Raw genomic sequence first — 25752 nt, forward strand, 5'->3', positions numbered from 1 at the left:
GTTTTCAGTTTTGTCATTTGGAGCATTTCTGCACCTTGGAAAATGTTATAGCTATTCTGGAAGCCTAAGGGTTCAGAAAAATGCAAGACAACATTTCCAAGCGAAAATTCCAACTGCACGCTGACAATGAGCATTGTGACACAGTAACTCATCAACCCGATTCCAGGCCTTTCCAACCGTCGTTCGGGATTCAAGAGTTAGAATAAGTTACCTAAATAAAGATAGGGCTAAATTACCACATAATAATCTATAAAAATACTGGCCTAGAGTACACTACAAAACTCTTCGTAAATAAATACTGGGCATTTGCTTTATGAAAGTCCATGGAGCTGTGCTCATCAGAAACACTTTCAGGCAGCTTTATACAAACCACACACACGGGGGCCAACTGATGACAAAGGTTATAGGTCAGGTCAGGATATACCTTGATAGAAAAATGTCTTTTGACATGGCATTTCTATAAAGGAATACAACTAATAAATGCTGTTGAGCTGCTCATGTTTCAATTTTGAAGGCAATACTTAAAGAGATCCAAATGTAACCATGGCAGCATCATTGAAATAAGAGGTCTGCTTCTTTGAAAGGGAGAACACGCATCAGAGTGCATTAATTCTGGCATTTTCCTGTAAGCCAGCGGCACTGTTTTGTAGTCACTTCTCGTAGGCATCTGCACATGGTACTTCTTGAGGAGTGAAGCTATTTCCTGCCAGTTCTGCTCCTCTTTCGTGTCTGGGGCTCAGGAAGTCCAGTGGCCTGGTGTCTGGTACAGTGGGTGCTTGGGGTTTCGGTCTGACACGCTCATTCCTCAGAACACAGGTTTATTCTCAGGATGATTTATAGCAAGTGATTCTGGTTTCCAGTCTGGTTGAAAAAAGTGAATATTGAATGTCCGTGCCCAGTTCTTAAAGACTCGTTTCTCCGTGATGAAGCGATGATGACTGCCCTTCCGCCCTCGCTCATGGGACAGGTACATTGTACATTCATCTGGTCCGAAAGGTTCATAATAGTGATAAGGGACTGAAGGGTGATTGGGATCCCTATGGAAGGAAGATGAAATAAGTCATTAAAGCAAAAAAAAAAGTTATTTGATTGAAGTAAGCGTTATCTTTAATAAGCTGATAAGCACAAATCATATTTTCAAGTTAAATGAATTTCAACAAATGTTTTTATTCTGATGTTTAAGCAATAAACAAGCAGAGAGGTTTTGATGTTGTGAAATAAAAACAGTGGCCATCATTATCAGACAGAGAGATTCAAACAGTACAGTAGGACGTTCGGGCTTTTGGGATTCAAAAACTATGTATTATTAAGACCCAACTAGAGTCTCTACTTCTACTCTTGTACCCATACAGTCTATAACTACAAGCATCTATAGAGATATTTGTAAAATAAAAACAGGTCATTTCCCTTCCCCATTCCAACTCCCAAATGGTCCAGGGACATCCAATTATACTAAGAGTATGGCCTTATAGGGTGCTAGTGATCTGACTCCTTTCCAGACAGAGCCTTATCCTAACCCACTTGACTTTGTCCCCTATGGTGCAGTCATACCGGCCTTCTGGTTGTCAACCCCTCCAAGCTCGTCCCAACTTCGAGGCCTTTGCACTGGAAGGCCATCACCTGGCTGGAACATGCTCTCACCAGCTCACTCCTCTCACCTTTGAGGATGGACTCAAATGTACTCTCCTCAGAGAGGCTGTACCTGGCGCCCGCCCCTCCACATCCTCTCACTTGGATTTATTTTCTTTACAGCATCTGTCTGAAGCTGCTGTTGTTTCCTTGCTCATTGTCTGTTCATGAAGGCAGATCTTTGTCTTGTTCCTAGTAGGTGCTCAATAAATAATTTTTGAATTTCTGTTGTTGAGAGAAATTTATACGGAGCTAGAGCTCCACAGCAAGCCTCTAAAGACAATCTCTTCTCCAGGTATGGAAGGCTGATGATCTTAATTTGATTGCTTGAAAGAGAAATAAGACAGAAGTCACAATGCCTTCATTTTCCTCCTGTTGTCCAGACAGACAACAATATACTCAACTCTAGAGTCACTAAACCCAGAAACTCCAAATCCTCAGTCCCCGCTGTGCAGCTTGACAGTCCCAACATCTTCATGTCTATATCTGTCTCCACTTCAAACAAGAAACACTGCCTCATGTCTTCAAGGTAGTGTGTGCCCTTGTTGTAGGGTTACTAAAATGTCTAAAACCAAAGAGCCCTGGTTTCAGACTGGTTTTCATTCTAGGCCAGTCTACTCTACCTCTTCTGTCTTGAAGTTCAGACGGTAAGGTTAGTTATGATATCCCAATAGATAAGTCTTCCTACCCTGAGCTAACCAGTCTTGGGGCAGAGACTATGCTCTTCTTAGTCTCTTCTTAGCTCTCTTCTTAAAAGGGCCAGGCAGCTCTAGCCAGTTTGGCTCAGTGGATAGAGCATTGGCTGGCGGACTGAAGGGTGCCTTGGTTGAAAACTCAATCCCCGACCCTGGTTGGAGTGAGTGCGGAAGAAAACCAATCGATGTGTCTCCCTCATGTCGATGTTTCTCTCTCTCTCTCTCTCTCCGTCTCTCCCCCTTCCTTCCGCTCTCTCTAAAATCAATGGAAAAATAAGCTCAGGTGATGATTAACAAAACACACACAACAAACAAACAAACAAACAAACCAACAAACAAGGGCCAGGCATTCCAGCAAACCACCTTTCAGCACCTAGTGTCCTGTGTCCCCTCCGGTCCCAAAGATGCTCGTCCTGTTAGACACCTATTCATTTTCTTTGGAGGAGATCAATACACAAACGGCTTTTAGAGTAGCAACTCTACTGGAGTCAGGGATCGAAGTATTTTATCAAGAGGGGTGTCGAGTTTGTGGCTCTGACAACAATAAACCTTTGAGCTGCCTCTCCTCAGAGGTTAAAGTTCTTCCAGGAAGAGAGATTTATTTTGGTCATGCAGCATTCAAACATTCCTCATTCTGGTTTGGATGCTGTGCTGAATGAATACTTTGCATCTCTAGTATGCCCGTCTCGGAAGTATCTGTATGTTGGGTAGTGAAACACCAACAACTGTCCTGTCTAGTTATGACAGATATCACTTATTTACTTACCCTACAAATTGGAGTCTCCTTAAATAGAAGGTGTTTTCAATATATAGAAAATGCATGCTAGGAAAAGATTAAGTTGGAACTACCACTATGAAAAAAAAAGAAAGAAATAGAATCTTGTGAGACAAAATCTCCCTAAACTCCCATGGCATAATTTGGGGAACCATGCCAAATTCATGCTGCCATGGTCTACCTGGGGTTAAGCTTCTAATCCAGTACAGATCAGGCTTTAAATCTGATTCCTCTAAGTTTTGGACATATTCTTGGCATCAATCTGGACTGAAGAAACAATTAGGTTTCTAAAAATAACCATGAGATTGATTTGGCACCTGGAATAGAGGGAAATTGGAAACCAGCTGAAGGATGCTGGAGGATCAATTTCCTCATTCAGGATGACCATCGCTTTGAATGAAACCCTATCTGGCTCTATATTGATTACCTACAGGGAGAATTAAATTTACATATTTGGTAAATTTAATTCTTGATTTCAAAGGTGTCCAAATCAGTTGGGGTTGTTTGCATCCATTACGACTCTGTCCAAATGGCAGACACGTGCTTTGTGGGATGGAGTAGGCAGAGCCGCAGCCCAGCTGTAATCCACCTTTCCATTCAGAAAGCCCTTCGTAGTTCAAGGTCAAACCTGACTTTCTAAAGGCTGCCGTGGCTGTTTCCTCCTTCACCTGATCCCGGTGGAAACAACAATAAATATCAGCAGAAATGCCATACCAGGAGGCCACTGTTGTAAAGGCAGGATCTGGCCCCAAGTCCCTGTTTGGGGCCAGGGGAGCTGAAGGAGTGAAGGTGTGAGGCAGGGGCCGTAGCTAATCACAGAGCTGGTTACCTAAGCGGCCGCAGCCCGTCATCAGTACTCCAGGGCCAGAGCGGGAGCTAATCCTGCAGAATAATGTGAGGAGGAATTTTTTTTTTTCTTTATGAAGGAAGCAGGTGAGGAGAGTGAGAGAACTCACATTTAGTGCACACAGGGAGCTTTAAAGAAATACCGTTGTCTGTGTTCCACCTCCATAGATTCGGATTTAATTGACTTGGAGAGGGTCCCAGGCATGGGTATTTTAAAAAGTGCCTTAGGTTTCAGTATCAAAATAAATAATGACAGTACTGGGTTATAAAACCCATAAAATAAAATAAATATCCACGAGTCCATGATGATCTCAATAAACAACTGAGTAATTAAATAAATGAGGGAGATGAAATGGCATTTCCTTAGAGAAGAATTCCAATGAACAAATCTAGAAAGACTGGGGGAATAGAAATCACCATTAAAAGAGCATAGTAATTGTTGCAGGCAAGATGCACCAAAGAATAGAACATTAGTGGGGATATAGATAGGAGAAATGGGTTATTTGCATATAGTATTTTTCCCCAAGCTACTTATTAATGACAAAGGGAAAAACAGTAACTTTACAAGGAGTAAACTCAGCAGACACCACCTCAACCAAGTGATAAAGGTTAACATGGCCAGCAATGAGACATTTTGACAGCACGTACCTCTTGATATGAGATGCTAAGGGCTTATCTCTTCTGTGATATCCTTCCCCGTAATGTGTAACCTCAGTCTAGTCACAGAAATACAAAGCGAGGGACATCCTACAGTAATGACCAGAGTTCTTAAAAAACATCAAGGTCATGAAAGATAAGGAAAGACTGAGGCCACAGATGGGAGGAGACTCAGGGAACATGACAAGGAAAAGCAAAGGCATTCTGGTTTGGGTCTTCCAAGGAGTTAAGGGCATCAGTAAGAAAACTGCAGAAATCTGAGTAAAGTCTAGTTTAGTTAGGAGTATTGCACTGGTGTTAATTTCATAGTTTTGATAATTGGACCATAATTATGCAAAATATTAATGTTAGGGAAAGCTGGGTGAAGGGTATACCAGAACTCTATTATTTTGCAAGTTTTTCTGTAAGTCTAAAACTTGATGATCAAAACATAAAATTAAAAAGATATAATAATGTTACAAAGCTCCTTAGGGGATTCTTCTATGCAGCCAGGTTTGAGATGGCTGATTTAGTTAAATATCTGCTAAGGACTTGGTGCTTACCTTACATTACCGCATTTACCCCTCCATCCATCTAAGGCAGTGGTCGGCAAACTCATTAGTCAACAGAGCCAAATATCAACAGTACAACGATTGAAATTTCTTTTGAGAGCCAAATTTTTTAAACTTAAACTTCTTCTAACGCCACTTCTTCAAAATAGACTCGCCCAGGCCGTGGTATTTTGTGGAAGAGCCACACTCAAGGGGCCAAAGAGCCACATGTGGCTCGCGAGCCGCAGTTTGCCGACCATGGATCTAACTAAGGTAAGTATACCTGCTACATTTGATAGGCGAGTGTCTGGCACCCAGGTAGAGTCCAGTGCCTGGCTTTAAGCAGGTAGCCTCATTCACGGGCCACCCAAGATGCTAGACTTGACACTTTCAACCCCAAAACCAGTGCTCAGCACTCTACATAGACCAATTTATCTAATCCTCACTGCACCCCAGTGAGAAAGGTACTGTCCTTATTGCTGTTTTACAGATGAGAAAACTCATGCAGAGAGCAATTGGAGAACTTTCAGGGCCCAATTTTGGACCAAAGTTGTCCTCTTAAGAGTGAGGCTTTGTGTCTTGGAAAAACTCCTGTCTCACCACGTGGGTTTCTGTACTAATGGCACCCCAGGTTCCCATTGGGGTTGGCAGCACATGGTTGGGAACAACTTTGTCCTTGCGCATTTTCCCAAGCACCTATCCACAGAGGGGCCCCCGAGCTTGGTGTAGCCGGTCAGGGTGCGAAGCAGAGGCCTCATGCTCATGGACAATCCCGCCCACTAATGTTAATGGCAGCGGGAGTTTGTCATGCCTCATTTTTCAACCTTCTAAAGCTAAGCTGTACAACTGGAAAGAAACCTTAAAACATTAACAAGCAAGGGAGGATAATTGCATTTCCGGATATGATCTAGGTGAGCCCTGCTCTCTGGGTTTGTGGCTGGATTATCTATAAGGAAAGAATGATGCCTTTGCTTCTCTCTAGACACTCTCTCTGAACACTCTTCTTATTCTTGGCATGGTACTTGGCATATCCTAGGTAGTCAGGAAATGTTTGAGGAAGGGAGTGAAATCAATAACTGTCAAGTGTCTGCGTTGTTCTGAAATTGGCTTGCAGGGGGGCCTCTGGGAACACTGTGCAGCATTCGGAAGAAAATGTTCCTGAACAGGCCTTCCCGAACATCTGCCTCAGGCCGATGGGACCCACTGAGCCACCTTTATTCTGCTGCCTGATTCCTTGTCTTTGGAGCCTCTTTTGGAAGGTAAACTGCTGCACACCTTAGAAGTTGGTGGAATACTTGGGTATTTGGGGCACACTGAGCACCACGACATTGCAGCTGTTTACCCACCTTCGGGCAAAGAGCCAATGTGAGTCACCTGAAGTTACCCTCCAAAACCCAGGAAGCTCAGGTGGTGCCATAACATCTCACCATATATCAGGGGTGCTGTATCCACAGGAGAGAGAAGGAAGGTAAAGAAAACCCCTAGTGACTGGCAAGACCTGGTCGAATTATGGCAAAGGAAGAAGAAACAATCAGCATCTAGAAAAAAAGGCAACAATATATTTAAAGACTATGTCATAGAATGTGAACCACACAGGTGCGTTACCACTTCCTACTCGTCCTCCGTAAGCATCTGACTCCATGTGTGCACTGTGGCCATGCAGGAACTTTTTCTGTTAGGCTGGCAGCTTTATTCATGTTCACAAGCTAATAATTCTAGCAGAATCAACTCTCTGATACTCACAATGCCTTTGAGATGTCCTTCACATTACAGATGAGATATTAATTTAGTTCCATGACAGTGATCACTCTGAGTCATTACTCCCCTAATTAAGACTGAAGAAATAATGGGTAGCTGAGAGTTGTAAACTTGGTAATGTGTTAAGTATGACCAGAAGTAAGATTCTTAGATAGAATTTAAATGCTGGGCCCATTATTATGGCCAATAATTTACAATGGAAAATAAGATGAAAAATACTCGGTTTGGAAAGCAATGATAACAGATCTTTTCACTGCCATTTATAGTCCACCGAGGGAGAGTGGATTGGCTTCCTGGGTGGGTATGGCATGATTTAAGGTCCACGGTCCACACAATAGTGTACTTTGATGCTGTCTAGGATGCAGCATGGGATGGATTTTTCTCCAGCTTCCTGAACACGGACGAGCCTGGAGTCTGATGAAGGCAGGGCAGACACCGATGCCTGACGCTGAGCCCCTGTTGGAGGACCCAGTGCCGGCTCTGGTTGAGAATGAAACAGGAGGCCACCAGTGACTCCTGAGGACCCTTGAGATCTGAATTTGCCACTTGTGATTACACTTCTTATTCACCTGAAACTTTTGGTCTTGAGATAAATTTAGAATCAGTCTCTTAAACATCGTCAAGGAAAGGGAGGTTTTAAAATTCATCTATTAAGCCAACCCATATTAAAATACACAGCAAGTGCAAGACACAATGACAAGTGCTAAAGCTACACTTGTGGACATGACCCCTCCCCTTAAGGAGCCTGCAGGCAAATGAAGGCGATGGGAAGCCAACCAATGAGGTGGGGCGGGGGAAGGAGGCCCAGGTAGGGTCTGACTCAGCAAGGAGGTCTGAGGGAGAGGAGGAGGGCCTGCTGCATCGGACACAGTGAGTCCTGCAGACCCGAGGTGAAATCCTAGCTCTGCACTATCTGCTCTGCAAGCTTGGCCAGCTGGTTCGGCTTTCGGCTTCCTACGTAAAATGATGACACTAACAACGTTTACCTCACGGGATTATCATAAAGGTTAAGTGAATTGGCACATGGATTCATATTAAGTGTAGGAGGGGGGCATGTGGTATGTACAGAAAAAACAAATCAGCTGTTAATATTCTTAGTAAGGAACCAGCAGTAATCTGGAGAAAGGGGCGGATATTCCAAGCTAAGGGCAAAGGGACTGGTACAGCAGGGCGAGCTCCTTCATGCATTTTTCAGTCTGGCTAAAACACGCCTGTGGAAGCAGAGACGATGACACTAAAGTGGACACAGAAGCCAGGTCCTGAAGGGCTTGTGTGCTAAGCTAGGGAGTCACAAATCTGACTGTCATTTAAACTCTGTCATTTAAACTCTGTTCTAAAAGCTTTGGGGAGAGGGGGGGCGGGGAGGGGGAGCCCAAGGATTTTAAGTGACAGATTTATGACACTCAGGTGACTGAAGGCAAAGACCCTGTGTCATTCATCGTCAATTAAGTCCCCAGTGCCTAGTACACGTTAGCTGAATGAATGAAAGTCTCTTTGTCTCTCTGATTCATTTAGTAAATGACTTCTTTTGAGGTTACTAATCGTGCTGTAAGTTCCAAAAAGGTTAATTTTTTTTAAAAGAAAGGAACAGTTGGCTCTCTCTTTTTGCTGAAATCTGGCCTCATGTGGCTAACTCTGCATTCCAGTGAGAAACTGGGCACGTGCAGGAAGCAATGGAACGGGGTGAACAGCCCATGATGGCCCATGAGCAGCTGGAGGCCACATGAGGACAGTTCTCGATAGTGAAGAGAAAGGGGACCCAGCTCACATAGGAGGCCATGCCGGTCCTTCCCTTCCCAGCTGCCAGGCCTCCTCACCTCTGAGCACCATTCGTTAGTGCTCTCTGGACATCTCCTTAAAACGTACTAACAGGTTAGTGAGTCCCTTTGCCTGGTAAGTGAATGCAGCTTAACATACACCAGGGCTGTGCCAAGCACTCCTCACCTCTTAGCTCTTGGAACTATTATGCAAACCCTTGAGGTAAGTACTATTGTCATCACCATCTTACAGACGTGGAAGCACAGGCTTCTGAGACATCATTCAGTAACTCGCCCAAGGTCACTAAGGCTCAGTGAGGTCAGAGAGTTTTCTTTTTTAAAATTTATCTTTATTGTTAAAAGTATTACAGATGCCTACACCTCTGTTGCTGGAGAACAGCCAGGCAGAGCATCTGGGAGGAGCAGGCCAAAAAACCCCCAAAAGTTTGGGGGTGGAAATGATCAGACCAGTGGAGGAATTGACTCACCTATTGCTTTTTCATTCTTTGGTTACAGATACTGTTTGCAAGCATCATTTGACTCTAAGAAGCTTTGCTGTGTTCATTATTTTTCAGTGTGGGTAAGGCTCATGGAAGGCTGTGTCCTATTCTTTGAACTTCCTAAATTCTCAGTACCTTTTAGGGTAAATCTCATGTCCTCAGGATAAAAATAGTAATAATAATAATAATTTCATAGACTAGTATCTTATGGTATAGTAGTAATGCATTAGTAATAATAACGATCTTTCCTGAGCACTAATTGTCTGTTGGGCAATGATCTCATTTAATCCTCCCCATGACATACTTGCCCATGATCTGCTTGTTCTTATTATTTTCTTATCACCACTTGGTAGATGAGGGAAGCAAGGCTCAAGGTCTCCCAGTGAGGAATTGGGTGCCTGGTGGTTCAACCAACATGTTCTGGAATGAAGATGAAAGGAACTTGAGCATGGGTCTGTGCTCCTCCTGGTCCTTTTCTTCCCATCTTCGTAAACAGGCATTATGACTGAGCAGGATGCCCTCTCTAGCCTGACCCTTGCCTCCAGGGGACACCCAGCACAATTTTCCACTTGCTCTGACAGGACGCTGGGCATAGGGATCTGTTGGAAGAGGTTCCCCCCGGCCCCCCAATATGTTTTTATTGATTTTTAGAGAGAGGGGAAGGGAAAGGGATAAGGAGAGAGAAACATGGGTGAGAGAGAGAAATATCGATCGGCTGTCTCCTGCACGCCCTCTACTGGGGATTGAGCTCACAACCCAGGCATGTGCCCTGACCAGGAATTGAACCAGTGACCACTTGGTGCAAGAGTAGATGATCAACCACTGAGACACACTGGCCAGGCTGGAAGAGTTCTTCCTGAAAGCATCTTGGGAGAACAACTACCGGGACAGATAGGGGCTGAGGGACAGAAACCCAGAGCTGTGGCAGCATGTGGAGCCTGGACAATATCTTGACTTCCTTGCTGGTATCATTCCATAAACTGTTGGCATCTATGTAAAGAAGTCTTAAGGAACTCACTCTGAGTAAGAGAAATGACAGGCTAACTTGCCTTTCATTTGTTTTCCATAATAAATGGAATATTTCTTTGAACACTCTCAGTCATTAACATTTTAATTTGTTCATGCGTTTTCTCTCTGGTTCCTACTGGCAATATTACATAATTATATCTGCCATATAACCATGGACTTTGACAGCTCTCTGCATGCCCATAAGGACTGCTCCCACTGTCTTTGTTAGCCTGTTGGTTTGAGGAAACAGTTTGCTTTCTTACACCATCCTACCTACTTTTTGCACATAGATTGTTAAACAGGAAAACAAGGCCAGTGAATTAAGTGATGAGGAACTGGGTGAGAAGCCAAGCTAACTTTTGCCATGTACTAGCCCCTGATCCAAGCACTTTATGTGTATTAACTTATTTAATCCACCTGCAACCCTATGGGGTAGAGTCTATTATTATCAACACCTCCACTCCTAATGATGAGGAAGCTGAGACACTGAGAGACTGAGCGATGTGCTCAAGGTCACGCTAGGTTAGTAAGTGGCCAGGCCGGGCTCCGGACCCCACACCCTTCCTTACTACATTATGTCACCCTCGGGAACGAGTGAGTCCAGCACATAACAAAGGCCTGCTCTGTACACACCTTTCCTTCTCTTCCATGACCTGACCCTTACATATAAACGACGACTGTTGCTGTTGGGATTTTGGGTTCAAAAGGGTGGGAGAAAAGTGGTCAAGCATAATTAAATACCCTTTTCTTACTCTTGCCTCAAACTCCCAAACTGTACATTTTGTGTAAAGGCTATGGTCTTTTGAGAAGTTGTTAGGTGTCATACATGTGAGCAAGCATACATTTTACTGAACAACTTTAAAACATCCCTCACCCCAGGTTTTACCATCTGAAGATCAGCATTGTCCATGTGCCGCCGTCAGGCATTCCTAAATTCAAGGGCACTTTCTGAATTTATAGGCATAACAACTTTAAATTACAGATGAGTTTTCAGTCGAGCTTACGCAAATCAGCGCATCTGTTAGGAAACCAGATTCTGCTGGGCACCTGCAAGGCAGTAACTTATGGTAGCAACAGAGATGTGTGTATATTCCCGTTAAAGTAATACATCAAAATAATTATGCCTGTGCTCTGGCCTTAGAAGCACAAACCGAGGTGACTCAGTGGTGAGGGAAAGAGGCTCAAAGGAATATTTTAATTTTAGAAAACAGGCATTGCTGTCAAAGAAATTGCCCTCTTTAATTCATTAAAAATTACCACAGTCCTTTCAAATGAGAATCAAACTAATATTTCTTAATGCTTGCTCATCGTGAATATTATGTCAATTACTGCATTACTTTGGGTTGATAAATATTCAGAGGATAAACGAAGCCCACAAGATGGATTAATCCTCCAGCAGTACAAACAAAAACTTTCAATATTTTATATCACATCATTAAATGCTGTTTGTTTTTCTAGAACCAGAACTTGGGACATGTTAATTGATTGCTTCAAGAAGACAGACGTGTTTTGTGGTTGACATTTGGAATCAGATGTTTATAAACATCTGGTGAGTTACACCTGCAGGATCAATCCTACCTGCAGAAGTCCGGGGGCACCATGCCATACACGTCGATCCTGTCGCAGAGCTCCAGCGCGATGGTCATTGTGAACCAGCCAGTGCTGAGCCAGGTGTTGGAGATCTTCCTGGAAGTAACAGCAATTCAGTCTGCACACTGGTAAGATGGTCATTATACCCATCCCCATCTTAAACCCTTTCTGGAGCAAAGCTGACTGTAAACACACACACCCCCTCGCTCTGTTTGGCAAATAACTGGAATGTTTTACTCGAGAGATAGCTCCACCAACACCACCATGTTCCACGGTACAATCATAAATGATGATGAGCCACCAGGGTAGATTTGTGACACTAAAGGATGCTCAAGGGACTTCCTCATCATCAAAGATGATGGTCAATGTTTCAGTGTTCAAGTGCACATTGCCACAGCTCAATTTCCTGTAAGATGATAACCCCCTTGTGTCAACCCTTTATTAACTAGAATACTTGACTAACCAGAAATATTACTTGTTCATCAAGTGGCATGGATAATAAAGAGCTCATTACATACGATTAAATGCAGATGTGTCTATTAATTGATTGTTCTTTCAAACAATCTAGTTGAAGCTTGTCTTCAACTAGACTACTGCCAACAACTTGATTGAATGTCTTTCCTAAGGAGTACAGTAAGTCCTCACTTAACGTCATAGATGGATTCTTGGAAACTGCCACTTTAAGCACAATCAATGACTTACCACAAAACCAATTTTACCATAGGCTAATGGATATAAATAAGAGTTCCGATGGCATGTTTCTAGTAATAGGAACATCACCAAACATCTAAATAAGGACCCTAAACACTTTAAATGTTAAACATTGAAATACATGTGAGATATACATACATTTAAAAAATATTAATAAAAAAGTAAGATGATTATTTTCCAACTTCGTTTATTCCAGTTCAGGGTCAGGTTGGCCGGAACCTATCTTAGCAGCTCAGGGCACAAAGTGGGACCCTCCCTGGACAGGACGCCCTTCTATCACAGGGCACACTCCCACCCTCACCCCCACATACCCAGACGGGACAATGTAGATACACCAGTTCACCTCCCAGGCACATCTTTGGGATGTGGGAAGAAACTGGAACATCTGGAGAAACCCCACACAGACCTGGGCAAAACGTGCAAACTCCACACAACACAGGGACTCTGGCTGGGAATTGATTTCTCCCCTCATTAACATTATGACAAAGCATATTGAACAAAACGACACTATTTGAGGACCTGGTGTACATTCATTTGAGAGGGGCTAATGACCAGAGGAAGGGGACCAAAGCAATGCTTATATTTAAACAAGATTTGCTTTATTTTACCTCAGAATACTCAGAGCCCTCTGGAAATTTTTATTAGAAGACCAAAAATTGACAAAGTTGAAGGAATGAATCTGTGCATTCCAACATTTATTCACTTGTCCACTCAAACATCAGTATTGCGCTCCAACCACGTGCCAAGCCTAAGGATAACTGTGGAGACACAACATCAAAGTCTAATTTGACCTGTGAGAATGACTCGGTCTACTACACTATGCTGCTGTGGACAGTAATTCAATTCTTTGGGGTTGCACTCCTACTTTCCCCCCAGTGCTTAGGGCATGCCTCATCAGCCAGCTTCAAACACCTATCCCCAAGGTCAGACTGCCTGACTCTGCCCAGCCCCGGCCCACATGTGATGTGAATAACAGGACTGCTGAAAAGCTTTTCTACTTGCACTGTGTGCCACCCCTCTTTCAGAAGGAAGGATTTTTGTTAAGCAGGTTGCATTATTTCCATTTCACACGAAGAACAAAAAAAAGGGCATTTTAAAAAGTCCTTTCTTTTGTCAAATACCTGACAGGAATGAGTGATTTAGTCATTCCCGAATTCATGGCTTCAACTTTCTGGTGCTTAAATGCCTTTACTCATTTTTGTTTTCCGTTCCATTGTATCCTGACCCATTAATAGCCCAGGAAGAACACTGAAAAGCCCCTAGAGATGAGAACACCATGGGTTTATATCTTGCCAGCTTCTGTCACTAACCCACTGAATGACCTGAGGGAGGTTATTGCTGGTCACTGGGCCTTGATTTCTTACCTGCAAAGCGGTCATGGGAAGCTCCCTCTCCCTGGGCTCTTTTGAGGATTAAATAAGAGACTACCATACTTAAAAAGCACCCAGTCTGATGTGTTGATGTATGGAGATCCCTTCTTCCTCTCTGGGTTACTAGGTTGGAGCAAATGAACAAAATAATTCAGCATCCCTTTCAGTGCGTTTTAGCCAGCACAAAGAAACTGATATTCTTCCAACACTCTGCTACTCACTCTTGTGTAGGAGCCACCATCAGAAGTCAGGGCAGTTATTGCAACATTCTAGAGCCTCTAGCTTATGTATGTATTAACAATCCCCGTGTCTTCTCACCAGGGATAATTCATCAGACCTTTGGAAATGAAGGAGGTGGGATAGAGCAGAAATGACTAAACTGGAAGGGAGAAGGGAAGGAAGTTCCTTGGCTCAAATTAGATTCTGTCTTTACGTATGTGGCTGTGACAATGGGATGGATGGCCAGGTGTTCTAGGCTCAAACAGGTGAGTGAATAGCTGGCAGGACGCGGAGCCCAGATCTGGAAAGCCTACCCGTGTCTCTATGCTTTTAGAGTTGTCTGAAACACCATGAGGATATTTCCAAATGGCAAAAGTTCCCCCATGATTTTGGCTTTCTTTGTGTGTTGTAGTAGTGATCACAAGCTACAGCCTGAAATATAGGAGGATGTGGCTTCCAGAGAAAGGTTTTGTGGGTAAAAATGGAAAGAATACCAAGTGGAAGACTAAAGAAACTGAAAGAAAGAATTATTTAAAGTGCCACTTAACATTCCCCAGACTTTCTAAATAATAGCCTTTTGGGATCACATGCTATAGAAATGCAACTGCTTTGTGCTGTCTTTCTTTAAAAGATCTGAATTCTTTTTCCAACAAAGGAATAGCTACTGTTTTTACATTTAATCAGCTGTAATGAAGGAATATGAAGAGCTGTCATGTGCTTATTAGGGAAAATTATCAGATATTCTTTTATATGATGAAGTAACACACTGAGCCGATAATTCCATAGTGCACACTAAATTACAATTAAAGGCCTTTCTGCTCCACCAGAATCTCATTTATAATCTCTATGGAAATATTCCTCCTGCAGTTATTTCATTTATGCTTCCTTTATTTAATTACTATAATATTGGTTCTGAATCATATTTTCCTAATGTACCCTTATTCAATTATAAAGTTATTTTCAAGTACAGTTACTTTCTAATGTTAAAGAATACCACTTGGCCATCTATCTCATTTGTCATGCTTCTTAATTGCAGATTGTTCCTGACTCATTTTTTTCTCTACTTTGAAGTAGAGTGAAACTTCTATAAATCAAAATCTATTGAACTATTCTATTTCTTCAAAATATTAGCTTGAAGTGAATGTCCTGCCATGAGATGGGCAAAATTACATATTCCATACTTTGTGTATCTTTGATACCTGCTACATTTTTGTTGGGTTTCAAGACAAGCATACATAGAGGAAATACTGTGGGACCCTAAATGTTTTGTGTGTTAGTTTACAGAAGTAGTTTTGTTCTGAAGGGCTGTTTTGGACTTGGTTCTTTTAGCTTGGAGTAAGTTGCAGGTTAAGAATACAGACACATGAGAATATTGAATCAATACAATATTATTTTCTTTAAGATAGTTTCCTGGCAGCGCACTCGGAGGTCCCGGATCTGTCTCTTGCTTCAACAGTGTTTGGACGGAACAGACCCAGGGATGCCAATTCTTCCAGCCTCCGGCCACCCTCCTGCGTCTCATCCAGTCACCACCTTCAGAACCTCTTCAGGACCAGCCAACACACCATTGTTTGTTTGTTTTTTTCTACCTTAACTCCTCATTGCTGAACAACCATGAGCTCCCAAATTCGTCAGAATTATTCCACCGAGGTGGAGGCTGCAGTCAATCGCCTGGCCAACCTGCACCTGCGGGCCTCCTACACCTACCTCTCTCTGGGCTACTATTTTGGCTCTGGAGGGTGGGGGCCACTTCTTCCGTGAGTTGGCGGAGAAGAAGTGTGAGGGCACTGAGCACCTCTTAAAGTTGCAAAACAACCAAGGCGGCCGCATTCTCTCCCAGGACGTGCAGAAACCTTCCCAGGATGACTGGGCAAAGCTCAGGGCCATGGAAACCGCCATGGCCTTGGAGAAGAGCCTGGACCAGGCCCTTTTAGAGCTGCAGGCCCTGGCTTCTACCTGTGCAGACTCTCATCTCTGCGACTTCCTGGACAACCACTTCCTGGACAAGGAGGTGAAACTGATCAAGAAGATGGGCGACCACCTGACTAACATCCGCAGGCCCCAGCCCTGGGCTGGGCTGGGCGAGTATCTCTTTGAAAGGCTCACCCTCAAGCATGACTAGGAGCCTTTGGAGCCCAGAGGCCTTTCAGAGGTCCCCCTGCATCCCCCTGGGGTCTCTGGCTTTTACCTGAGCCTTTTCCCGAAACTACTAACCATTCTTTTAACCACCCTGGAACCCTCTCCCATGCATTGGACCAAATGAAACAATAAAACTTTTTGCAGAAAAAAAGAAAGAAAAAAAAGATAGTTTCCTAAAGGTAAGAGGCACAGAGATTCTAGAAGTTGCAATGTACTTTGGCACCCTGCACATCATATATGTGATTCTCCTGAACATGGACTATGGAGCCTCATACTAGTACATGGATGTTTGCATATGAGGGGCCCAGTAGCCAATCCAAAAGTTTGGTTTTCTCCTTCCAGCTGGACTCACTTGGGAGACAGGCCTATTGAGCAACAGGCTCCCCTGGCCAGAATTTGATGAATTTAGTGAGTGAGATGTGTCTTGATGTGAAATTATTTCCTAAAGATCCAAGTGAAGGGTGGAATGACTAGTCTCCAAATTTCCAACTTAAAATGATTTCTTAAGAAGATCCATAGCAATGAGTAATTATCCTAAATAGCAAACACTGCAGCAGTGTTTTAGAAATATTTAAAATTAGCCAACAACCATTAAACTAAAAAGAGAGATGTGCTTTCTCGTGTTTCTACTTCTTTTGAGTTTTCTAACCAGTCAAAAGTTAAACTATAAATAATTCTCCTCATTATTCTTCCCTTATAAAATGTTCTCTTGATTAAATAACTCATTTACATGAGTGACATTCTCTTTTATTTGTGGTTTTTAAAGGGCAATAAGTGACTGGATTTCGTGGCAGCTTGTGACGATGACCTATGTGATCTCCTGGTTGGGCTGACCAGGAAAGGAGGCCACAGTGCCAACAGCCAGCTCCCCTTCTCCTCTTTCAATCAGATGCCACACCCACTCCTGCCTAGACCAGCTCTCCATGGTCACAAGGTTTCCAGGATTTAAGAAGAAAGCTCTGCCTGGTCAGTATGGCTCCATGGTTGAGCATCGACCTATAAACCAGGAGATCACGGTTCAATTCCTGGACAGGGTGCATGCCTGGGTTGTGGGCTCAGTCCCCAATAGGGGACATGCTGGAGGCAGCCAATCAATGATTCTTTCTCATCATTGATGTTTCTATCTCTCTCTCTCTCTCCTTTCTTCTCTGAAATCAATAAAAATATATTAAAAATAAGTAAGTAAAAAGAAAGCTCTTCCAAGCAAAAAATTTGGGAAAAATTGGTTTTGTTCTCCAAAAATGAGCTGCCTCAACTAGCCAAACAGTGGATTTAGTACTTTATATTCTTTATTTATCACATCTCTTTAGTTTTAAGATATGAAATTGAGTCAGTAACAGTTGTAAGGGAGGAAGTAAATTACATGATTAAATGTATATTACTTATAAAAGTACATGCTTGGAATTAAGGAAACAAGGGAATTTAATTATTAGACCAGTCCTATGAGGCCTAGTCCCTATGTTCTTTTCACATGTGAAGTCACGGAAAGACTAGATAACATGTCTCAGGACACACAACTAATGAAGGGTAGGGTCAGAATTCCAACCTAGAGCTGTGTATTTGGAATACCATGCATGCACTGCTCCTTTTGATACCTAGCTGCTCTTTTTTTAAAAAACCTAGATTTTGCCAACTCATGAGCCTGCATGTCTGCCTCATCTCTGGCCGTGACCCCCACCCCACTCTCTCTCCCCACCACCCTCCCCTGCAGCTTTAGGGAGCTTTTCTCCAATTTAGGGTTAGGGTTAGAGTTAGGATTAGGGTTCTTCCACCTCTGACTCCTGTGCCCATAAGGAGGTTTCTCTCTTCCCTTCCCAGGTTCTTCTTTTCCTGGGTAAATAATTATTGGCTTAGGTCTCAGCTTAAATACACCTTTTTGAGAAAGCCTTTCCCTCATTCCTCATCTCCTAGACTAGTGCTTTTCAAAACATTTTAACCTACAGTGAGAAATACATGTTACATCATGATTGAGCACACATACATATGTGTGTATGCATGTGTGGTTTTCATTTCATTTCAATTTTTGAAGTGTGCATTTGGTTTTTTTTAGTATATTCACAAGGTTGTACAATCATCAACACTATCTAATCCTAGAACATTTTGTCACCTCATAAAGAACCTTCTACATATGTGTAGTTACATCTCTGAAACCAAAACAAATATTATTTAATGAAGCAATACTTTGCCTTACTTACTATGGGTGATGAAGGTAATGGTGTCTATTCTATGTCATTCTTTCCATTACATTAAAAAATTAAATCCTGCCGTGGCTCACTACGCTGACTTCATGTCCCATTATTGAGTTGTAACTAACAATTGGAAAAGCCTTCCTTAGACTAGGGCAGGCCTCCCTGCCCCGCTCATCAGAGCACCCCTTTCTTCCCCTCGCTGATGCTCAGCACACTGGCCACTTCTCGGTGCATGTGCGCCTGCACTGTAAGCTTTATATTCCAGGAAGGCAGGGTCTAGATCTATCTCGTTTTTTACTCCATCTCTGGTGCCTGGTGCAGTGAAATAATAGGTATTCAATACATATCAGCCGACTGAATAAACGCTTGCATTTGAAAAGGAAAAAATCAACCCCTATATTTCTATTTGGTTAGTGTTCACACAAATCAAATCAAATGCAGTAAAGCGATGGTCTCACACTCGTTACCAGTGTAAGCCAGCAGCTGTGTGGCCTCTTCCTCACAAACAGGGAGTTGGCCCTGAATTACCCAGACAGCTGTCTCATTTCTTCATTTCACTTTGCCTTACACATTCAGCCTGAGCAGCCCAGTTTCCAGGAGGACCTGCAGGTGAGCTCTGTCAGTGGCATGAGCAGTGGGGCCACAGTAGTTGTTTGGGGTGAATCAGCCAGCGACAACACTTCCTCCCCCTCCCCCGCGCCCCTGCAAGGACCCCCAACCCCGCCCTCTGTACCTGTCTTTGCCCGTCTCCCGCTTGAAGAGCTCATCGAACTGCAGCATCTTGTGGCGCGTGATCATGAAGGCCTTCAGCCGGGGCAGCACCTGGCTCAGCAGGTGCAGGTTGTTGTACACCTGGCCCTTGCCGTCGCGCCGCATGTAGCTGCTGGGGCCCCAGAAGATGAACACCGTGCCCTGGCTCACGTTGAGCAGGTCGTGGCGGTTGCGCAGGATCCTCTGGATGCTGGAATGCGCGATGACCCTCAGGCTGGTGCGGTTGCCCACGTCGCGCCCGTAGCCGCGCGTGGGGGCGTCGTTCATGCGGATGACACACTCGGTCTGGTCGATCTGGGGGCCTTGCTGGCTGCGCAGCAGATGTCCCGAGCTTGTCACCAGGGCACAGTCCCTGCAGTGCATCTTCAGGGGCTGAAAGGCGCGGGGAGAAGGACACCATCAGCGGCAGTTACAGGAAAAAAGCTCAGAACAGTACCTGGCATCTAGAGAACATCCAAAAATATGTTAGCCAAAGCAACCACTCTTTCCCTTGTGCTGAGCCTGGCTGTGCTCTACGGAGTCCCTTTTACTAATACCTTATTGCACACCTCTACAGACCCACTGTCCCTGACAAAGGTATGAACTTAGAGGGATTCTGCTTTTCCTGTCTATTTGCATTCTTACTGCCCAGCATAGTTCCTGTCACCTAAGAAGAATTAGATGTCAAGTGAATGATAAATGTGCAATGGCAGAATCTCCATTGCATAAGCCCATGTGTCAATTATCAATCCAAAGTGATTAGTACTGACTTACTGAGTGCCTTCAATGTGCTCTATTTGGGCTGATAATCCCAATAGCAGCTACCACTTATTGAACAATCACTGTACCAGGTCCTATGGTAAGGATCTGGCTCAACCCCCTGCAATTGCTATTTTTACAGGTCAAATAGTGGCTGTTCCAAATGGCTCAATATAATACTGTATTTTAATGATATCAAGGTGACATGGGGGCATTAACTATCCTTGGTTAAAGATGAAAAAAAAGGAGGCTTAAGATTAGTGGCTTGCCAAAGTCCCATGGCTAATAGGTGGTGAAGACGAGGCTGGACCCATCCAGTGAGCCCCTCGCAGTGAGGTGGCTGACCTCAGGTGCTCTGGTTCGGAAGACAGAGCTATGGCTCAGGAAACTCCCAGGGTAAAGGCAAGACTAACTATATGCTGCACTAAATTGGATCCGATTTCCTGAGACTGTACAGGGCTTCAGTGTATCCTGTTCAAAGCTAACAGGGAAGAAGGGCTGAGGCTCCTGGGAAAACCTAACAATGCAACTTTCCTTCCGAACCTTCTTGATTGTCATTTTTCTTGTGCACTCACTGGCCTTGGCCTCAGGCCCTAATTACATTATCTTCAAACAGCAACTGAGAGATGTTTCTCATTAAGCATGAGCAGGGGAATGTTTAATTTGTTAGCACACAGGTTGTTCAGAAAGCAAATCATTGGTTCGGGGTGTTGAAATGAGCATCGCCATTGCAGCTGTTCCTGGTGGGCACGACATGGCCAGGGCTTCCACAGGGCACACTCGTGTTCACCGGGTGAGGTCTGTGACTCTGAGCTCCAGGCTCTCTCTATTTTTTAAGATGGACCAACTCAATTTCTCTCCCTCTACCCTTAAAATGGGACAAAATGTCATTCCAAAATTATAGCATCTTAGGAATTACAATTTGCATGTCTTTTCCCAGGCAATTCTTAGATGTTTCTTATGGATAAACATATATGTACAGCATCCAAGAATATCGATAAACACTTAACCTTCAATAAGGTGAATCAAGAGCATTAAAGCTAGTGTCACAGCAATTTGTGGTATAGTCTGTTCTTCAATTAGAGGGTAACTTTGGATCCAGAAATACCTGGGTTTGAAAGTGTGACTCTATTACTTGCTGGTTCTGCATCTTTGGGCAAATTTCTTAACATCTCTGAGTCTGGTATCCTTGCCTGTGAAGTGACTGCAACCCTCCATTGGCACCAGGAGGTCACTGCCCTGTCCCTGAAGGCTGCCCATCTCCCATCTCCTCCCTCTCATGCCAGGACCTATTCCTTCTGCTGTTAACTCATCAGCATTTTCATTCTTACCATTCTCTTTTAAATTGGTGACAGAGAGCATCGGGCAAGAGGGAAAGAGAGCTAGCACTGACCCCGGGCTCTAGGCTTTGCTAATTTTTGGCATATTAGTTCTAGATCTGTAAGATATGCTACTGGTATTTTAATAGGAATTACATTGAATCTATAGATTTCTCTGGGTAGTATGGGTATTTTAATAATGTTAATTCTTCCTATCCAAGAACACAGTATATGCTTCCGCTTGTTTGTATCTTCGTCAATTTCTTTCTTCAGTTTCCTATGGTTTTTTGACCACAGGTCTTTTACCTCCTTGGTTAAAATTATTCCTAGGTACATTATTTATTTTTGCAAAGATAAATGGGATTGTTTTCTTAATTTCTCTTTCTAATAGTTCATTATTGGTATATTAAAATGCCACTGATTTCTGAATATTAGTTTTGTATCCTGCTACTTTACCAAATTCATTTATCAGTTCTAGTAGTTTTTTGGTGGAGTCCTGAGGATTTACTATATACAGTATCATGCCATGTGCAAATAATGACAGTTTTACTATCTCCTTTCTAATTTGGATGCATTTTTTTTTCCTTCTTGTCTGATTGCTGTGGCAAGAACTTTCAGTACAATCCTATCTAATAAGGAGGGAATATGCTAATTGACCCTCACACTGTCACAAAGATGGCAGCACCCACAGCCAATAAGGAGGGAATATGCTAATTGACCCTCACACCATCACAAAGATGGCGGCGCCCACAGCCAATAAGGAGGGAATATGCTAATTGACTGCCCCTCTTCAAAGATGGCAGCACCCACAGCCAATAAGGAGGGAATATGCTGACTGCCATGCCCTCAAAGATGGCAGCACCCACAGCCACAAGATGGTGGTGCCCAGTCCCCTCAGCCCCGCTGGGGTGGCAGGAACACAGCAAGGTTGGGCCCGCCCTCAGGAGGGCCCACATACTCCACGTGCCTGCCTCTGGAGTCCCCCAGTCTCCTCAGCCCCCAGGCACCCAGGGCCGGCCTGAGGTGCAGACAAGCCTCGGATGATGTCTGCCCAGATGATGCCCAAGGCTCAGGCAAGCCTCAGATGTCGGCTGCCCAGCTGCCCAGAGCTTCCCAAGGCTCAGGTAACCAGGGCCGGCCGAGACTTGCATTGTCGGCAGTGGCAGCAGCAGAGGTGTGATGGGGCGTCGGTTTCCCCTGATCACTGGATCGCCTCCCGCCCCTGAGGGCTCCCAGAATGTGAGAAGGGGCAGGCCGGGCTGAGGGACCCCCTTTCAATGCATAAATTTTCATGCACCAGGCCTCTAGTCTATATATATAAAAACCTAAGCAACCGTTAGGACTGAACAACCAGAACGACCGGAACGACCAGTCACTATGATGCACACTGACCACTAGGGGGCAGATGCTCAACGCAGGAGCTGCCCCTGGTGGTCAGTGCGCTCCCACAGCCAACCTCCTTTGGCCCCTCCCTCTGGGCCAGCCAACCTCCCACAGGCCCACCCCCATGCCAGCCGCCCCCCAGATAGGCCTTGATCGCCAGCCAGGCCGAGGGACGCCACCCATGCACGAATTTTTGCACTGGGCCTCTAGTGTTGAATAAGAGTGGTGAAAGCAGACATTCTTGTCTTATTCCTGATCTTAAGGGAAACACTGTTATTTTTTGCTCTTTGAGTATGATGTTGACTGTGGGTTTGTCATACATGGCCTTTATTACGTTAAGTTATAACTTGGCTGAGAGTTTTTATCATGAGTGGGTGCTGGGTTTTATCAAATTCTTTTTCTGCATCTACTGATATGATCATGTGGTTTTCATCCTTAATTTTATTTGTGATATATCATGTTTATTAACTTGCAAACATGGTACTAACTTTATATTCCCAGGATAAATCCCATTTGATCATGGTGTATGATCTTTTCAGCGTATTGCTGGATTTGATTTGTTAATATTTTGTTGAGGATTTTAGCACCCAGGTTCATCAGATTAGTCTATAATTTTCTTTCTGTGTAGTGTCTTTATCTTGTTTTGGAATTAGGATAATGCTGGCCCTTTAAAATGAGCTTGGGAGTCTTCCCTTCTCTTTAATTGTTTGGAATTGTTTGAGAAGATAGGTGTTAATTCTTTGAATATTTGGTAAAATTCACCTGTAAAGACATCTGATTTAGGACTTCAGTTTGCTGCGAGTTTTTTTTTTTTTTTAAAATCACTGCTTCAATTTCATTAGTGCAATAAGTCTATTCAGATTTTCTGATTCTTCCTGATTCACTTTTGGGAGATTGTATGTTTTTAGGAATTTGTCCATTTCACCCAGGTTGTCCAATTTGTTGGCATATAATTGTTCATAGTATTTTCTTACATTCCTTTGTATTTCTGTGGTGTCAGTTGTTATTTCTTTTTTTCCATTTCTGAGTTTATTTATTTGAGTCCCCTCTCTTTTTTCTTGGTGAGTCTGATTAAAGGTTTGTCAATCTTGTTTATCCTTTCAAAGAACCAGTTCTTGGTTTCATTGATCTTTTGTATAGTTTTTTAGTCTCTATGACATTTATTTCCACTCTGATCCTTATTATTTTCTTCCTTCTACTTACACTGGCTTTGTTTGTTGTTCTTTTTCTAGTTCTTTTAGGTTTGGGGCTATATTGTTTATTGGAGAGTTTTCTTGCTTCTTGGGGTAGGCCTGTAATGCTAAGAACTTCCCTCTCAGGACTGCTTTCACTGTGTCCCACAGATTATGGGTTGTTGTGTGTTCATTTTCATTTGTCTCCAGTTAATTTTTGATTTCTTCCTGGATCTCATTGTTAACCTATTAATTGTTTAAGAAATACTATTTAACCTCCATGTGTGGGTGCAGGGGTCAGCCCTCCCTGTGAAGATGAGTTAATTTTTAAAAAGAGGGAGTGCTCAATGGTGTCATAAAACTTGATAGGACAAGTGAAACCAGACTTGAAAAGTGTTCTTTGGATTTGGTGGCCTTGACCAAAATAGTCTCAGTTGAACAGAGGTAGCAGAGTCTGATTGTGGTTGGATATAAGGAAGTAGAGGCTGAAACCTGGCTGCCAAGGGCTGATGGAGGTTTGATGGTGGAGCAGGACAGATCCTCAGGACAGACTCTGACACTTAAGGTGACCAACTCAACTGGTTTGTTAGAGGATGTTTGTGTTTTAGCATTAAAAGTTCTACATCTCAAGAAACCTCTACTCATGGAGAGGCCCACTCAAAGGATCCTACAAAGATGACAGGGGCATCTGTAAATAGCATGCAACTCATTGATGATTAGGCACAGGAAACCCTTCTAAAGCAGACTTTATCACAAATCAAGCACTTGACCTTCTCACCTGTAAAACAAAAAGAGGACCAACTAGATACTTATGACCAGATGACCTTCATTTGTTCATTCACTTAAAAGACATTTCCCTAGCACTTAATACACCCCTGAGGTGCTATGTAACTTAGTAGATTTGCTTAATAAGGTCACTTTGTAAGATTTCATTCCACTGGACCTGAAGGGCATTGGAACCTGCTTTTCCTCATCAGACTCACCTAGAATTATTATCCTGAATTTTCCAGTTTGATTTATAATTTCAAGACATTGTGCTGATTTTTATAGGAGAAAACAATCTGAAGAAGGGTCCCAGAATCTCTTTCTCCCATGATTAATTATTCTGCTGAAACTCTCAGATCACAGGCTGGTTGGCAAGTGAAATCCGTGTCACCTTATGGAGATTCTTTACCCTGAACCCATGTGAGTTCAGGGAAGGCCAAGGCTCCTGCCTGTGCGACACCGAACCTCTGTGATTAGCGGGCACCACAAACACACGGGGGTCCACCCACTCCCAGAAAGCCCTCCCTCATGATTCCTGACCATCTGCCTTAGCTTCTAGGTATTGATTACCTCAGACACCAATACCCACTCTCTGAGTTGTGCAGAAGCACCAAACGATGCGAACAAAAAAAGTGAAGTCTGAATTATGCCTTAAGTGTTTTTTGGTAAGTGGTGCCAATAAAATGACAATAACGGTTCTAAACATAATGTTACACTTCCTGCAGCTGACAAGAGCATGTGCCAAAGGCTGAATCACTTCCAAAGGAGGAAATGAAGTCTGTTTTCTGCATTTGGAGGGACTAATGATGTCTTGAGAGGCAGAATGATTACAAATTATACTGTGTGACCGTTTCTTGGGGTGCGATGCTGTCCTCTGAGAGAGCCATGATCCTGCTCGTCTCAGTACCTTTATAATCCTTAGTGTCTTAATGATATGGGTGGAACTACTCGTGTTTTGGTGAGTTAAGATTCCTCGCAGTTTTTGCATGTTCTCCCCTTGAGCATTCATGTGCTGGCTTGCATCACTCAGTGGAGTGAGGGAACGTGAGCTTTGGGCAGCCTAGGAGATAAAACTTCAACGAGGGGAGAGGGTGCCCAGTGAACTCACTGCCCAGCAAGGCCTCCTCTCTGACTCCTCACAGTAGCCAACCTCCCTGATTCCTGGTGACATTTTCCTTAAACACCCATTTGGTGAGGTGTTCCATCTTTTGGTAGGAAACATGGGCCCCCA

The 25752-nt window shown here is 43.5% G+C and overlaps 1 protein-coding gene and 1 pseudogene across 3 annotated transcripts in view; one reads left to right on the plus strand and one right to left on the minus strand.

Annotated features, from left to right (window-relative positions):
- Positions 1–805: 805 nt before the first annotated feature.
- The window catches only part of ST6GALNAC5 (ST6 N-acetylgalactosaminide alpha-2,6-sialyltransferase 5), a gene marked incomplete at both ends in the record, with an annotated part of 161401 nt that continues 136454 nt past the window's right edge, over positions 806–25752 (minus strand). Inside the window, 3 exons of one of the 2 annotated variants that reach the window (XM_079778024.1) lie at positions 806–1037; positions 11734–11841; positions 19107–19516. In XM_079778024.1, the coding sequence (XP_079634150.1) occupies positions 806–1037; positions 11734–11841; positions 19107–19516 (750 nt within the window). The remainder of the gene's footprint in view (positions 1038–11733; positions 11842–19106; positions 19517–25752) is intronic. The other variant, XM_079778025.1, reaches the window with a different exon arrangement.
- On the plus strand, positions 15660–16167 carry LOC307103212 (ferritin light chain-like; annotated as a pseudogene). Its single transcript has one exon. The product of its transcript is annotated as a ferritin light chain-like (transcript).

This window comes from Cnephaeus nilssonii (assembly GCF_951640355.1).
Source record: "Cnephaeus nilssonii genome assembly, chromosome: 7".
Classification (NCBI taxonomy): Eukaryota; Metazoa; Chordata; class Mammalia; order Chiroptera; family Vespertilionidae; genus Cnephaeus; species Cnephaeus nilssonii.